This window comes from Pongo abelii, chromosome 5, assembly GCF_028885655.2.
Source record: "Pongo abelii isolate AG06213 chromosome 5, NHGRI_mPonAbe1-v2.0_pri, whole genome shotgun sequence".
Lineage (NCBI taxonomy): Eukaryota > Metazoa > Chordata > Mammalia > Primates > Hominidae > Pongo > Pongo abelii.
In genome coordinates this window covers 131,583,342-131,596,034 of record NC_071990.2, presented here as the reverse complement: position 1 = coordinate 131,596,034, position 12,693 = coordinate 131,583,342, and the positions used below count along the sequence as shown (strand labels likewise).

At 35.6% G+C, this 12,693-nt stretch overlaps 1 protein-coding gene across 12 annotated transcripts in view; it reads right to left on the bottom strand.

Annotated features, from left to right (window-relative positions):
- The window catches only part of L3MBTL3 (L3MBTL histone methyl-lysine binding protein 3), a 123,092-nt gene that overhangs the window by 49,758 nt on the left and 60,641 nt on the right, over window positions 1-12,693 (bottom strand). For all 12 annotated transcript variants that reach the window (XM_024249141.3, XM_063724981.1, XM_024249139.3 and 9 more), the window contains 3 exons: window positions 12,598-12,674; window positions 7,509-7,594; window positions 4,955-5,065 (listed from right to left, as the gene is read on the bottom strand). In XM_024249141.3, the coding sequence (XP_024104909.1) occupies window positions 4,955-5,065; window positions 7,509-7,594; window positions 12,598-12,674 (274 nt within the window). The remainder of the gene's footprint in view (window positions 1-4,954; window positions 5,066-7,508; window positions 7,595-12,597; window positions 12,675-12,693) is intronic.

Below are 12,693 nucleotides of genomic sequence, written 5' to 3'. Positions count from 1 at the left end.
TTGTAATCAGAGTGGGCCAGCCTTTGTAAGCAAAACACCAAACTCAAAAGCAGTAAAAGACTGATCAATTTGATTACATGAAAATTGAAAGCTTCAGAATGGTAAGTATTATAAAGTAAAATGAAAGACTCACAAGAAACCCCCCAAAATACATTTGCAACACCTGTGTCAAGAACTCTCTTCCTCAATTTATAAAAATATGATGTATCAGCACAAAAAGATGAAACCCTACAGAAAGATGAAAAATGGATACAAATAGCTCATTATCCAAAACATAAATATAAATGTTTAGTAAATATATGAAAAGACAATAAATTTGAGGCCAGGCTCAGTGGTTCATGCCTGTAATCCCAGCACTTTGGGAGGCCAAGGAGGGAGGATCACTAGATCCCAGGAGTTCGAGATCAGCCTGGGCAACATGGCAAACCCCATCTCTACAAAAAAAATAAAATAAAAATAAAAGCTAAGTGTAGTCTCAACTACTCAGTTATGCTGAGGTGGGAGGATCACCTGAGCCTGGGAGGTTGAGGCTACAGTGAGCCCAGACCATATCACTGCACTCCAGCCTAGGCGACAGAGCGAGACCTTGTCTCCAAAAAAAAAAAAAGGAAAGAAGAAGAAGAAGAAAAAAGACAATCGCTTTCATTCATAATTTAAAAACTACAAATTAAAATCACAAGATACAATTCTTCTCCTATTGGCCTGTTAAAAATGTTCACATTTTGGTAATTCCTACAGCTGGTTAAGAATGAGAATAAATGGGTGTTCTCATAGACCACTGACAGGAGTGTTAACTACTGAGATATTTCTGGAAAGCTATTTGGTAATAACAGTCGAGCACTTAAATGACATTAATTTTGACTTGATAATCTCAATAACTCATTGTTTGTATTAGAAAACAACTAGAAGTTACCACAGTGCCCACCATCAGGGGACTGGTTAATAAATTATGGTATATTCATATAATGAAATAGAATGCAGTTAGTAAAAGTATACATATGTATGTGCTTAAAATAATGTTCTTTGCAATGAGTCTACTTTCTTAAGCTTAGAAATAAATTAATCCTAGAATCAAAACCCCATAGAAAATATGAAAAGACATGTGTCAGCAAGATAAAAGAATACCCCAAGAGAAACAAAGTATGTGATCCAGGAAAATGAAATACAACCTAGTCTGTCAGCAAAGAGAAGTGTCAGGATGAAAGCTTTGTACCAGGCTTACAGTATTTCCACCCACAGTGGAATAAGTGGCTGCTGAGTATGAGAAAGAGTTCAAGAAAAAAAAAAAGATAAAGATAGAGTATTGATGTAAAAATTTTCTCCCATTCTGTAGGTTGCCTATTCACTCTGATGGTAGTTTCTTTTGCTGTGAAAAATACTCATCATCACTGGTCATCAGAGAAATGCAAATCAAAACCACAATGAGATACCATCTCACGCCAGCTAGAATGGCAATCATTAAAAAGTCAGGAAACAACAGATGCTGGAGAGGATGTGGAGAAACAGGAACACTTTACACTGTTGGTGGGAGTGTAAACTAGTTCAATCATTGTGGGAGACAGTGTGGCGATTCCTCAAGGATCTAGAACTAGAAATACCATTTGACCCAGTGATCTCATTACTGGATATATACCCAAAGGATTATAAATTATGCTACTATAAAGACACATGCACATGTATGTTTATTGCAGCACTATTCACAATAGCAAAGACCTGGAACCAACCCAAATGTCCATCAATGATAGACTGGATTAAGAAAATGTGGCACATATACACCATGGAATACTATGCAGCCATAAAAACGGATGAGTTCATGTCTTTTGCAGGGACATGGATGAAACTGGAAACCATCATTCTCAGCAAACTATCACAAAGACAGAAAATCAAACACCACATGTTCTCACTCATAGGTGGGAACTGAGCAATGAGAACACTTGGACACAGGGCGGGGAACATCACACACCAGGGCCTGTCATGGGGTGGGGGAGTGGGGAGGGATAGCATTAGGAGAAATACCTAATGTAAATGATGAGTTAATGGCTGCAGCAAACCAACATGGCACATGTATACATATGTAACAAACCTGAATGTTGTGCACATATACCCTAGAACTTAAAAGTATAATAATAATAATAATAAAAAGATAGAGTACTGAAAAATATACTTGAGCTTTTGACTCAAAGCCATGTCAGATCCACTCTTGCACTTGTAAAAATCTAAGAAGACAAAAAAAACTAAACTATGAACAAATTACTGACTCCCAGAAAAATAGTCACAAGGAAAAGACTACTTTGCTCAACAGTGAATGAGAACCAAACAATGTAAAATAACTACTGAAAAGATAAGGGGAAGGGAAGAAGGGCAAGATCTAAATCTTGAATTACCACAACATGACGAAAATAAACCATATTTAAAATTGATGAACTGAGAGAGTAGAATATAGGTAATATTTTAGAAAATTACAGATAAAAAGGTCTTAAGCAAGAGCTAAAAGAGCCGACAGTTTTTGCCTCTGGGGAGCCAGGCTGGGGAGTGGAAAGGAATGAGGCAGGAATAATCTTCTATTACTAAAAACATAAATGAAAGCAAAACCATTCTGGGCCATTTTTCTTCAATGTCATCTGACCAAATATAGAACAATTTAAAATGTTTTACTATAATAGCTCAAGGTGTGAAATATGTAATCTTAAAAGATGATTTTACTTGAGTTGATTTTATCCCTGAAAAACTTAAAATATTAAGCTACACTAATAATTTGGTCTGCATTTTCCTCTTCTTCTTCCTTCTTAAAAAAGAAAGATGAGCTTTCCTGCTGTCTAATCTCCCATTTATTAGATAAACTCCTACTGTTGCAGGCTTTTTACATTCTCAGAAGCTTCTGATGAATTCTGAAACTTAGTCACTGACCCCTGTATACAGGCTTTTTAAAGACCTCATAAATACTCAGATATTTGTTCCGTGGTTCATCTTCAGCTATGAAATTAATTCCAGTAATTACCAAAAGATAATTGTCAACTGTACCTCTCACAGCCAGCTATTTCTGGGGTGTTAAGGACTGACCAGGATGTTGTATTAGAGAATCCAGCTAGAAGTAAGAGGTGGATTCTAGTCTACACTTTTCCTGTTAACTAACTGAACCACCCACTTGAGCATACTTGACCTCTCTGGGCCAAAAATTTCTCATATGTAAAATAAGAGAGTTGATCTACATTTTTAATTATAAAAGTAATATATATTCCAGAAACTAAACAAGTAAAAAACCTAACCATTTATGGTTTCAGCACCCTGAAAGAAGCACTGTCATTACTCTGGTATGATTCTTTCCAGAATTGCTTATATATGTATTCTTGTAAAAAAAACAACAGTAGATATCATAACATAATGTAAACCTGAATTTTTCAATTGTTGGTATTAAATAGTCTTCTAAAATATTTAATTTTTACATCATGTAGATAAAGAGTAATGCATTTTACCCATCAGCTACTGTGGTTGCTTGCAATGTTAAGTACTATAAACAGCACTGATATATTTTCCTTGGAGTTTTTATTTTTGCATATTCCTTTTGGCTATTCCCTTAACATTCTTAAATGAAAGGATAAACAACATTCTACGATTTTAACCTATTGCCAAACTGCTCTTTGGAAAGGCTGAGACATTTTACATTCCCACCAGCCATATGTGATAATTAAATTTTCATGCAGTCGAACCAATATTTTTTTTCAATTTTGAGCAATCTGATTTATAAAAGTAATATTGTGCTTAATTGTAAATGTATTTGATTACTAGTCTAGATTTTATTTTAAAAAATACTTCTAGTTCTAAAATACTGATTGCTTTATGACTTACATTACTACCAAATATAATAAGAAAATGCACTTGAAAAAATGGTTAGCACAGGTGTTGCATTTATAAAATGTTCTAAAATGCTACATGATTCTATAATCTTAACAGTGAATTAAATGTTAAAATTTCTATTCTATAGAAATACCACATTTGTGTAGTTTTTCATGTTATTTTATAATTTATTTTATTATATACTATCTTATTAAAGATAGTTGAGAATGTAATTTTTTAAAAAAGAGCAAAAACTTAAGACTCCTACAGCTTAGAACTAAGATGTCATTCTGCCACTGCCAGTAATTAATAACTCATTTAACCTTTATGAGCCTCTGCCTCATTAATAAAAGTGATAACAATGTATACTTCCCACAAATGTTAAATAACACGAGAACAGGGTTACCCTGTAAAACATCATGTACATTTAATGTCTTGCTGTTATAACTATTATTATTCCTAATAGAAATTCCAAACAATTTTATGAAGTAAGCAGAACAGGCATTGTTTTGGTCTGAGGGTGAAGTTAATGCTGAAGTAAGAAACAGAGACAAGCTCTTCTGGCTCCTTTCCTGAGCTCCACTTCACTTTATCATGGCTGGACATAACAAGCTGATCCCATCTCCCTAAACATTTGCTTACTTTTTAAGAGGCATTTGACTTTTATTACTCTAACTAATTAAAATCTGATTTTATTCATAGGATTATTTATCTTTACTTGGCCTATATTAAGAGATAGGATGTTCCTCTGAAAAGACTACTTCTAATCTACCCCACAAAAACATTAATCTTTAATTTTTTAAAAAAAGGGCATACTATCAGAGAATGAAGTATCTTTTCTTCTGAATATAATACGACTTTAATGTGCTGTATCTACTTTCTTTCTCCAAATACATACTCAAAATATTAATAGTCATTCATAATTAAAGATAAATTGTTTTACGCAGATTAAAGGACAAACCTGGAAGAATGCTGATTTACAAAGATGCACAGCCAATTAATTTGCTTATTCCTATGATTTTACTAATTACAGGACTTCACAAGTTAAGTATCTACCAAAGTTTTTATCTAAAACATCTTATAACAAAAGATAAAGCCAACCCCCACAAAGAACACTTACTTTTACTCGGTGATCATCTGTGTCTGCCACAGTTGCTACTCTAATGAACATGGGGTTCCTTTTGTCTACAACCTCAAGCTTCATTTTTTTCTGGAATCCATGAGGAGGTTTCTGCCATAATAAAAAATTTTACAGAGTGAGATAAAGAGGAAGAGAAGGTAAACTTGATGTTACAAAGAAGAAGAAGAAGAAAAAGCTGGCCAGGCGTGGTGGCTCACACCTGTAATCCCAGCACTTTGGAAGGCTGAGGCGGGTGGATCACTTGAGGCCAGGAGTTTGAGACCAGCCTGGCCAACATGGCTGAACCCTGTCTCTATTAAAAATACATAAAGTAGCCAGGCATTGTGGCATGCACCTGTAATCCCAGCTACTCGGGAGGCTGAGGCACAAGAATTGCTTTAGCCCAGGAGGTGGAGGTTACAGTGAGCTGAGATTGTGCCACTGCACTCCAGCCTGGGCAACAGAGGGAGACTGTCTCAAAAAAATAAAAATTAAAAAAAGAAATAGCTGAGCTATTTAGAGAATGATGTCATAAAAGAAGACAGAAAAATTTTAAATGGTTAGAACTTGCTGTCATTTTTTAAATAAAGAAAGAAAATAAGAGAACCAGCCTTTCAAACTCTCAACTTCCCAGAGTAGCTCTGAACTTCACCCTGTCAAAAAATTCCAACACAGATGCACGAGCAAGGGAAATAGCAGAGTAGAATTCAAAATACTGTAGTTATTTGATTACTCAGACAGAAGACAAGAAAATTTTCTTATTAGTTGGAGGTGTACTGGCAAAAATCAACATGCATAACATTTATTTTTAAATAGAGAGAGGAAGAATATTAAAGTGGCTGAGATGAGACACCAAAATTAGAAGTGGTAATGGAGGCAAAAAGCAGAAGATATCTTTAAAACACAAAATCAGCAATCAAACATAAAAGATAGAACCAGGAATGGGTTGGGGGAATCGACAGCTACCTACGCCCCAGTACTCAGCAGAAACTTATAAGCCTCTGAAAAACTCACAGGCAGTGGAAGATAAGGTGATTGTTTGGCATGATGTTAGGCAAATTAGTTAATTTTCTGAGCTTCAGGTCCCTCTTCTGTAAAATGGGTATAAGAAAAGTGTTGCTGGGCAGGACGCGGTGGCTCATGCCTGTAATCCAGCACTTTGGGAGGCCGAGGTGGGTGGATTGCTTGAGCTCAGGAGTTTGAGACCAGCCCAGGAAACATAGCAAAACCTCTTCTCTACAAAAAATACAAAAATTAGCCCAGCATGGTGGCATGTGCCTGTAGTCCCAACTACTCAGGAAGCTGAGGTGGGAGGATCACTTAAGCCCGGGAGGCAGAGACTGCAGTGATACAAGATGAGATCATGGCACTGTACTCCAGCCTGGGCAACAGAGCAAGACCCTGACTCAAACAACAAAAAAAGGGTTGCCATGAAAATTAAGTATGTTATATAAATAACACAGAGCAGTCAATGCAAGTCACCTAAAAGACCAAACTAGAGAAATCTGTTTTCTCTCTATTGTGACACTAGATATGTAGGCTGATCCTAATGTAATTTTATTCGTTTAAAGTGAAGTATAATGTAGCTCTGCTTCGCATTAGACAAGAGTTTAAAGTTAAAGGGTGGGAGATAAAAATTCATAAATATGGCATAACTCTCAACAGTTTTCTTTTTTAAATCTTCAACTTACTATCAGATGAAATCACACACATTTTTTGATACAGTTTCTCTTCATGCCTTATGGTTTTGCTCTTAAAATTTTTTTATGTTCTTCTAAATTTGGACCTATACCTAATAATTAATTCTAACATTAAAAATCCTAGCAATTTATACATAAAAGGATCTCTTAAAGAAAATTATTTATCATAAGCTAATCATGACACATTTAAAAAAATAAATATTTGATATATTTTTCTTTTCTGTTAAATTCATGAGAAATCTAAATTATAAAGCAAGCTATTTGAGATGAAAAAATGAGAAATATATTTCACTTCTTATTCCTTCCTTGCATAGAAATGAGGTTCATTTGAATCTTAATACTTTATATGCAAGAAGCAATGACCCTGGGTTAGAAAGATACTGTAATAAAAGCAGATGATCTTGCATTCTGGTAATTAAACACGCTGATTTATAGCAATAAAATAAAAAACCCCAGCATCTCAGCTTGCCATAAACAAATCCAAATCAATTATCCAACAGTTTTTATTGAAAAATATTTTCATGTTCTGTTCTGGTCTTTTAGAATATCTAGCTAAAAAGACAGAAGATTGCTTTAAGATTTCAACAACTGGCCCCACATGCTATCAAATCAAGTAGAATTATTTTGCAAGGAGACTTTAAAGTCCAAAATCAAAGCATTTTTTTGGATGACAACAACAAAAATCCCAATAACAATTTTGACTTTAAAAATTGTAAAAATTCAAAAACATCTTATTTGGTGCTCTATTTTTTTCTCATTCCTATTCTCGTTTACTAATACCATCTTGTTCTGTTCTTAAATTTCAATAAATAAATGATCTCATCCACGCAAATTAATAAAATGTATCATCTTACCACTTTGAAAGCTCTTGCAGGAGCAGGTAAAGAATTGGTTTCTTCTAAGTATTTATCCCAAGAAAAATGTTTCACATTTGGATAACCTAAGAAAGAAAAATGTAAATCCTATGAGGTTTAACCAAAATGATAGCAAGAATAACAAACTGTCCAAAAAACAATTATAAAATATTATAATCTAGAAAATTATGTTCATATATACATGACAACTTTACTCACACATTCAGAGCTATTAGTAATAATGAAATTGTTTTCATCTTGATCATTATTTTTCTATTACTTTTAAAATGAAAATTTTATAGATATATATATAATTTATATTTTCAGATAAGGATAGTCTTACAAGACAGACCCACAAATACCCTGTAGCAATTTTGTATTGGAGAATCTAGAAAAATCTGACATATGCAATAAAGGCAACACACAATTGTTTGTAAATGTGAAAATGAAGTAAGTTAAATGACCTTCAATATACAAATGTGCAAAAAAAGGTACATAAGCAGAAAATACTTATTAAAAAGAACATGGTAGATTTATATATATTAATATGTGAACAATTCCAGATATAACTTCATATTGTTAGTTCCAACAAACACACACAAATGATGTAACATTTTACACATAGAATGTGTAAAAATATCTTCTCCTTCCTCCTGCCCTCTTTTGTTCCCTCCAGGGCCCCAAATCCATTAGGTAGGCACGAGCAGGAATAAACAGTGGCCCAGTATGGTGGGAAATTAGCCACATAAAGGGGACTGAGAAAAGCAGCAAATATATTGGAGATAATGTCAGCCAGGTTTGAGGGAAACTAGAATGAAGCTGATGTGTTGGATTTGAATTGGAACTAATGGTATAAATTCACAGTTTTCAATATATAAACAGATACAGAAATAGACATAAACATTTTTGCATATATTTATACACATGCATTTCCTAGCTATATCAGCTGAAAGGCCTGGAAACATCAACACTCTTGTAGTAAATAAGCACACTTAGTGTTCAGATATTAGTTTCTAAATATCATTCTCTACTAAAAAGAAGCATGGAACCTTGAAGAAATGGGTGACTCTAGGTGGGGTCAGGAAAAGTATGAGATAAGCCTAGCTGTGCCAGAAAATAAGAAGTTCTCAGAAAATCGTAAGAACATTTCAAAAGGACATTGAAATGTGCCTAAAGGGGCTATAACTGGTTACTATCTGAGAAAATCTGAATATGAAGATAAATAATGCTAGCAATCAATTATAACTCACTGATAAAAATAGTAATCTATGAGTCTACACTGATACAGATAAATTGAACAAATAAATAGGAAGATAAGAAAAGCTATTCTTTGCAGGAAAATATCAACTAATTTTGTATAAGGAATGATGGAATAAGAAAAATTATAGTTTAGCACTGTCAGAATAATATAATTCATGCTAGAAATGTCAACAGATGCTAAAACTAGCAAACGATGTTGGGACGAGATACACAGTCTCAAAGTATCTCTCCAGAAAATGTATCTCTCCAGAAAATAATTGTTAGTTACAGAGAAAAATTAACTCCATTAGTGGACAAACTTAGCAAACACCATCTTGATCCATCAGTGGTAAAAACGAACCAGTAAAGAGACAGACTGACATCATGAGCCACCTGAGAGAAGGCAATGACAACACAGCACTATGTCTATGATATTCCTGCCAAAAACACACAGCCTTCGTATGATCATGAGGAAATACCAATCCTACTCAAATTAAGTAACAATCTACAAAATGACAGATCTGTAATCCTCAAACTTATTAAGGTCATAAAAGTCAAGGAAAGCCTAATTAATAGAAGCTGGAGGGATCTGACAACTGAGAACCTTTTGCTAGGAATGACATCACTAGGACAACTGGCAAACTTGACTGTGTCTCTGAGTCAGGGGTATAGATGAGTTTTGCACTGTTCTTGCAACCTTTCTGTACATTCAAAATTGTTTCAAAATAAAATGTTTAAAGAGTAAATATTCAGCCGGGTGTGGTGGCTCACGCCTGTAATCCCAGCATTTTGGGAGGCTGAGGCAGGTGGATCACGAGGTCAGGAGATTGAGACCATCCTGGCTAACACGGTGAAACCCCGCCTCTACTAAAAAATGAAAAAAAAAAAAAAATAGCCAGGTGTGGTAACACGTGCCTGTAGTCCCAGCTACTCGGGAGGCTTAGGCAGGAGAATCACTTGAACTCAGGAGGCAGAGTTTACAGTGAGCGAAGATTGCACCACTGCACTCCCGCCTGGGCAACAGAGCAAGACTCCGTCTCAAAAAAAAAAAAAAAAATGGAGTGAATATGCAAACATAGTTCTGTGTATACATTTTATGACATTTTTAAGGAACACATCTTGCACAATTTACACAATTTAAATTAGAACATTCTACTAAATGAAACTGAGGTGTATGCATGCATGTGTGCAACTTCACATAGGCAAAAATGCTTTCCTGGAAACACATAAGGACAAACCATTAAAATATTAATAGAGATAACTGCAGTTCACTCTAAACTTAAAAACAAGCATGCATTAATGTATAATTTGGATAATTCAAAATAAAAATAATTTTAAAAGGCATGAAGATTTTAATTTCTGAAAAGAACAATGAGAGGCTGCGTGTTTAGAAAGAACGGAAATGTGATGGTGGCCTACAGGGCAGCTTAGTGGATGGAGAAATCTGTGAAGTACCAGGGGGTGAAGGAAGCAGCTGCTTAGGAAGCCCAGTGATTAGAATCCTTCTTTTCAGACAGATCAGAGATGATGCAGGAATTTGCCCTTAGAGAAAACAGATCAGAGAAAGGGTGTCTTTTTTGTTATGGGGCAAAGAGTAGCATCAGCACATGCCCAATAAACCAGTCTCACAATTTGGCAGTTTTGTTTGTTCATTTTGCATTTTTTAATAATGGCAAAATACACGTAACATAAAATTTACCATTTTTACTATTTTAATGGCATTATGTATATTCATATTGTTGTGTATTTGGTTTTTCACATGTAATTTTGAATTTTAAAAATGTGTCAAAAAGCTATTTTTTTTTTCTCTTTGACTGAATTATAAACGTCCAGGAAGGGAGACAGATGGCGTGGTTCTTTGCCTCATGTTAAGTAGTCGGCAATAACGCCTTACACCACTCCTTCCAGGGTACATAACCAGGAACCCGTTGTTGTTCACTGGTTCATTGTTAATCAATCAGATCTCTGATCATGACCAAAAATGGTGGCAAAGAAAGAAGGACTGATAACAAACTGGGAAATCTAAAAGGATCCTGATAGTGATATCCTGATATCAGGATAGATGGTGATAGTGGCAAAGAAGCAACTATGGCAATCACTGGCCACTATTATTTTGTAAGCCGCAGGACAGACAAAGGAAGGCAGAATACAAGAAATCTTCCAGGCAGCACTATGTTTGGGGCCATGAAAGCATTAATACCTTGCTTTCTTTTTTTTTTTTTCTTTTTTCTTGAAACACTATCTTGCTCTGTGGCCCAGGCTGGAGTGCAGTGGCATAATCATAGCTGGCTGACTGCAGCCTCAAACTCCTGGGCTCAAGCAATCCTCCTGCCTCAGTCTCACAAACAGCAGGGACTACAGGTGCATGCCACCTCACCTGGCTGACTTAACATTTTTTATAGAGACAGGGTCTCACTGTTACCCAGGCAGGTCTTGAACTCCTGGGCTCAAGTGATCCTCCCGCCTCAGCCTCCCAAAGTACTGGGATTACAGGCGTGAGCCATAGGTGCCCGGCCAATACTTTGCTTTAACCCTTCATGATTTATGTGAATGCTATTTCACTGTCAAAATAGTACTGTAAATAAGTCAAGACAGAGACTTTCCTCCCTTTATTATATGAGAAAACTCAGGGAATGGATAGGACTTGACTTGCCTATTACAGGAATGATCGGTCCTCCTGAGTGAGTAAATGATAAGACACTCTAAGTGAGATACTGTATCAAGGAACTGGAGACAAACTTAAAAATGAAACCAGCTGTTCCAATAGAATTTGAAGCTCTCCAATCTTGCAGCTTACATGCTGCAGGCTACCTTCGAAAACAGCTCCTAGTAAACCCAGGACTCATCCTCTCTCTGTAATAAAGGCACTCTTCATTACTCCTGTAAGTGTCCACTAAGCAATTGTCTACTGCGCAGGGATGCTTTCTGTTTGATGATCCTGTCTTTTCATACCAGGAGTGGCCATGGCCCCTTAAGTAGTGATGTACTCACAAATACACTGTCTTGATTATGAAGAAACCACAGAATCTGTTCTTTAGCACATAAAAGAAACTCAAAATGATATAAAACAAGGACACTATTTATCAGTAGTTACACTGTTCACCGTTAAAGAGATAGCAAATGAGCTGAGAAGGCTCTATGGCCAGAGGCAGACAGCAGAAGCACCTGAAAACTTCAGAGAACACAGAGGCACCACTAGCATGAAGGTGCAAAATCTATTTTGGAACCAGGAATCACGACAGAAAAAGCAAAAGTGAGCTTGTGAGTTCTAAACTAAGTAAAAAAATCTAAAGCCTCAATTTCTCACTTAAATGTGAACACCAAGCTTCTGTGAGGACTGATGCTGACATGAAGTCTGTTCTCCAGTCCACACACAAATGCTGTCCCTCTCATCCATTTTTCTGGACTTGTTCAAGCCTTAGACAATTTGCTTCTATGGGTAGATAATATATTTAAATATATACTAATATAAAGTCTAGAAATGAATTTCAAGTTGAGAAATGAAAGATCTTTTAAAACAGAACTTTTTTTTTCCAAGAAAGACAAAATTTGAGACTCTGTTATGAACTAAGGCAATACTTAATATAGTTGAAAGTACATCAGGGGTGAGCAAACTAACGCCTGCAGGTCAGCTGCCTGTTTTTGTAAATAAACTGTTACTGCAACACACCGATGCACATTGGTTTACCTATTGTCTATGGCTGTTTTTGCACTACAACTGTTTTGAGTAGTGGTGACAGAAACTGCATGGTCTGCAGAGCCAAAATATTTACTATCTGGCCCTTTACAGAAAAAGTCTGCCTACTCTTGAAGTCTATGAATAGTATTAGACACATTGAAAAACACACACCTGGTGGAGTAATAAGGGTTCTTCTATGTTCTTTACACCAACCAACTGGATGAATATGTGGACTTGATGCTTCACACCTGTAAGTTACACAAATTA